Here is a 4,588-nt window from a genome sequence, read left to right as displayed (position 1 = left end):
TATCAATATTGTTAATTATAACAGTTTGCTTTTTGTCTTGCGGTGTTTTTTTTAATATATGATTTTAGTTAACCGACTAATTTTAGAGATAGATTTTATGAAAAATTTTCATTAGACATCAGCATAAATTTAAAAAGTGCCCAGGTTGAAGTCCACTATCTTGCTCCACTCTCCACTTGGATAATTGTTATACTTTGCATTACTTTTCATAATTTTCCCCTCTAAAATAGAGTATGTGCATGCTTCAACCGATATTCAAATCATGGTGCTCTTGAATATCCATCATGCGCGTTGCACTGTGCTCCAGGAGTTTTTTTTCTTGCTTTATAGCTTTATGGGATGTTTATGTTGGACAACATACCGAAAATATTTGGGAATTTTAGTTGAATTAAAATTACATAGTCAATTTCAACCTAACTGTCGAGATGACTTGAATGATAATTTCATACTATCGGCTTTTAAAGTTAGGCCGTAGTTTGTTTGGAAGATAACTACTTCTTTTCATTGTGTCCGAGTCTTAGCTGAGTTCGAGTGGAAAGTCAAGTCGGCCGAATGCTCTCAGTTTCGAGTCGTGAAGTAAAGTCGCCAAGTCAAGATTCGAGTACCACCCTCAAGCTGATGTCGAGCAGAAGCTGAATGGTCCTGAGTGGACGTCGTGTTCTTGAGTGGATGCCGAGTGTTTTCGAGTGGATGTCGAGTCGGGAAGAAGCGTTCAAGTCACCGAGTTGGGAAATGAAGATGTTAATACCTGAAACAGTTTCCTTGAAATAAACTCAACCTATCTCCGATTGTATTTTGAGGTTCTCTCGGATCATCTGTTTTCTAAAATTATTACCACGGATCATTGGTGGATCATGGCGAACTAAAAATGTATCCGATTGTTATCACGGATGAACTACCGAATAAATGTACGACAGAGAGAAAAGTTAGGGAACGAAAGCTTGAGCGTCTGCTCTAAGTTCTCTTTTTTTTTCTTTGCTTTGCTAATGACCTCATAAAGGAGTATAGCCTTTGGCGATAGTAAATAGCCAAATATAAACATGTGTAAGAGAATTTCTCTCCATTAATTTATTTATATCATTCACACTAAAATCTCTTTTTTACTTTTCGTCTATTTTCCATTCCCATTTCTAACCGTTTGCACCTGGGAAGATTTAGTTGGATACTGTGCTGATGGAGAACAAAGGATGTTAGTGTACGAGCACATTCCACTAGGTTCGTTGGAGATCATCTACTAGGTTTGTGTTGCATTGGATCTTATTCCAAATTCGATGTTTTTAATCTCTTGTTTTAATAACTTTTACAGTTCTACTTAGTGTGTGAAACTATCAGATTTGGCACCAAATGCTAAGCCATTGGACTGGCTCACAAGAATGAAAATTGCAGCTGGTGCAGCCAAAGGATTGCAATACTTGCATGAGATTGCAAACCCACCAGTGATTTATAGAGATTTCAAGGCATGAAACATCCTTCTCGACGAGGGTTGTCATGACAACCCAAAGTTATCAGATTTTGGCCTCGCGAAGCTTGGTCCAACTGGAGACAAGAGTTACGTATCCACCAGAGTGATGGGCACGTACGGCTATTGTGCTCCAGAGTAAGCATTGATGGGTCAGTTAACAAAGATGTCAATTGTGTTATGTGTACAGTTTTGGAGTTGTGTTCCTGGAGCTGATCACCAGAAGGAGAGCAATTGCAAGCAAAATTTGGTTCACTGGGTATGTTTACTTGTCTTGTTGTTTCAACTTGATCTTAGAACATGATGAGGTCTTTCTGTTGGCATATGCACAGGCAGAGCCACTGTTCAAGGACAAGAGGAAGTTTGTGGCAGTGGCTGATCCACTGCTGGAGGGGAAATACCCCATAAAGGCCCCCTGTATCAAGCTCTTGCTGTGGCTGCAATGTATCTGCAAGAGGCGGCAAGAATAATGGCCTCTAAACATTTATTATCATTACTCTTGAGCATTCCATACTAAACAACCATCAAATGCAACACTACTGTATACACTAGAACAAAGAATAAGAGAGCAAAAGAATGTATATTTATTCTCTACAGTGCTGATTCTCGGACAACATTACAGAGAACAAACCAAACGAGTCCAAGAATTCATTTACTCTTCAGGCACATACTTCCCATCGGTTCTCAAGTTCTTGTAGCCAATTGCTCCAGCTTTCTCTATTCCTTTTGTGTCAATCACATCCACTGCAGAGCACACACTAGGAAGAAACCCTCCTCTAGCTGGTAACTTCTTCTTCTTCCTCCTCCTCCTCTGTTCTTCTCTACTTGAGCCTGGCTTTTGCTTATAGTCCCTCCTGGTGGAGGCTTCCTGGTGGTCTGGATTTAGCCTTCGAAAGTACTCAATCTCTTGCGACACCAGCGACCCAATTGTTCCCCGGGCACCAACCTCCGCCGGAGGCGGCGGCTCAGCTGCCATTTCTTCTAGTTAAAGCTGTGGAAATGGAGTAAGTAGCTCAGGGCAGCTCAGCTGCCATTTCTTCTAGTTAAAGCTATGGAAATGAAGTAGCTCAGGATGCTGCTTTGGTTTGGTTGGTTTCACTTTGTATGCTTTGTGGTTGGAGATGCTTGCAGTCGGTGCTTGCCTGTCACATAAATGCTGGTTCTTTTTCCATGCTTGCGGTTGCAATTTGTCTTTGTGTTGCTAGATTTGATGCTGAAACAGTGCTATCGATTTGTTTAACTGCCTTTGAGTCAAATCTGTAACTGAGATAATTCTAAAACTCTAGGGATATTTCTAAACGGCTGTAAATTACATGAGCAAAAGTGAACATGTCTTTCAAAGAAAGTAGAGGGTGTTGGTCCCCGTGGGTGTTTTGATGTAATCAATCAAGTTGGTTAGGTCCTGCGTTTTGTCTGATCCCTGTGTCTGAGTGTGCAGGAGCTTAGGAGCACAGGAAGTCGAGCGGAAGACGCAGCTAGCGAGAAGGACGGTACGGGAAGGGAGCCGACGGGCTCGGTGCGTCCGAAGGACGAGAGAGCTGCGGAAGAGTACTCCGGTGGGCGTGAAGAGCGTGCGCGGCGTGAAGAGGGACGTTAAGCCGGGACGGAAGGCTGTTCGAGGAGAAGGCCGGGAATTGGGTTCGGGTAAGCCCTATTCCGGTTGGCCGCAATCACCCAAAAGAACGGAGCGTTGGAAGTCAAAGCAAACTGGAAATGAAGCTGAAAAGCTGAGCTGCCAGGTTGAAGGCGCCTTCAGCCAGGTTGAAGGCGCCTTCAGCCAGGTTGAAGGCGCTTTCAACACAGTCAATCCGACCGTTTGCCTTCGGATACAGTTCTATCCGATCTCTTGCTTGGAGGCGCCTTGGACCATTGTCGAAGACGCCTTGGAGCTTCGAGATAGACTTTCCAGGGACTATAAAAGGACCCCTGGACCTAGGAATTAGGTATTCATTCAAGCTTTCAATTCCTAGCAACTTGTGAGTTCATTAAGTGTGTAAAAAAAGCTTCTCCGCCTACAGTGAAGGAGACTCTGCTAGTGCGACTTTCTATTGTCTTGGATTAACAACTTCCTTGGTTGTAACCAGGTTAAATCTCGGTCTCCTGTTTTATTTCTGTCTTTAATTTTATATAGTTGCTAGTTATTTTTATTGCTGCATTTATTTCTGAGTTGAAATTCGAGGAGGGTATTTTTATTTTTTGTTTTCAGCAATTCACCTCCTCTTGCCGGTCTCCGCTGCTCCTACAATTGGTATCAGAGTCTGATCGCCTCAGAAGGACTAACCGCCAACTGAAGCACTACGATCAAGACGATGGCCGGAGCAAACATCCATCCCCCGAAGTTCGACGGAGACTTCGCCACATGGAAGCACAAAATGGAGGTATTTTTTAAAACCGAATTTGGCATTCTGTTAATAATGAAATATGGCTATGCAGTTCCGAAAGATAAGGAGGAAAATACCTGGACAAAAAAGGAGCAAGCAGATTTCGTCGCCAACGGAAAGGCTGAGTTCCACCTACTCAGCGTTCTACCGCCGCAGGAGGTAAATTGGATAGGAAGCTACGACTCCACGAAAGATCTCTGGGAAAAATTCCTGGAGCTTCACGAAGGTACTTCCGAAGCGAAGCGCGACATCCTTCGGAACCAGTTAACGAACCTCCGGATGAACCAAGGCGAGAAGGTAGCGCAACTCCAAGCGAGAATCAAGGAGCTGATAACACAACTAACGAACCTTGGAGAAGAGGTAACCAACCGGAATTCTATCCGATACGTGCTCAATGTCTTCCCGAGAACTCCAGAGTGGACTTCCTTAGTAGATGCGTATTACATCTTTAAAGACCTCGAGGTAAGTACTTTAGAACAATTATTTTCCACTTTTGAACTTCACGAGTCTCGAGTTTCAGAACCCAACGGAGCAGAGAAGACAAGTCAAAACATTGCCTTAAAGGCAAAGATGAATAGTTCTGACTTCGAAGTCTCAGTCGACGAATCCGAAGCGGCACTACTGGTAAGACGCTTCAATAAGTTTTTCAGTACTAACAAATTTAAATCACAGAGACATCATCGAAAGAAGAGGACGGTTCGTTGCTACAACTGCAACGAAGAGGGGCACATCAAAGATGACTGCCCAA

The 4,588-nt window shown here is 43.3% G+C and overlaps 1 protein-coding gene across 1 annotated transcript; it reads right to left on the bottom strand.

Annotated features, from left to right (window-relative positions):
- Positions 1-1,952: 1,952 nt before the first annotated feature.
- LOC122031587 lies at positions 1,953-2,435 on the bottom strand. Its single transcript, XM_042590684.1, has 2 exons — positions 2,116-2,435; positions 1,953-2,007 (listed from the first exon to the last, which is right to left on the bottom strand). Exons 1-2 carry the CDS (start codon positions 2,433-2,435, stop codon positions 1,953-1,955), a joined length of 375 nt encoding a protein of 124 aa, XP_042446618.1.
- Positions 2,436-4,588: the final 2,153 nt, after the last annotated feature.

Source organism: Zingiber officinale, chromosome 11A (assembly GCF_018446385.1).
Source record: "Zingiber officinale cultivar Zhangliang chromosome 11A, Zo_v1.1, whole genome shotgun sequence".
NCBI lineage: Eukaryota > Viridiplantae > Streptophyta > Magnoliopsida > Zingiberales > Zingiberaceae > Zingiber > Zingiber officinale.
This window is presented reverse-complemented; position numbering and strand designations above follow the sequence as displayed.

What these genes read in the sequence shown, in the direction of transcription:
- LOC122031587 (XM_042590684.1), bottom strand. Translation starts at nt 2,435, where the DNA reads ATGGCAGCTGAGCCGCCGCCTCCGGCGGAGGTTGGTGCCCGGGGAACA. An exon ending in GGGAAGTATGTGCCTGAAGA is followed by an intron (nt 2,008 to 2,115) that starts GTAAATGAATTC and finishes TCTTTGTTCTAG; the next exon opens with TGTATACAGTAGTGTTGCAT.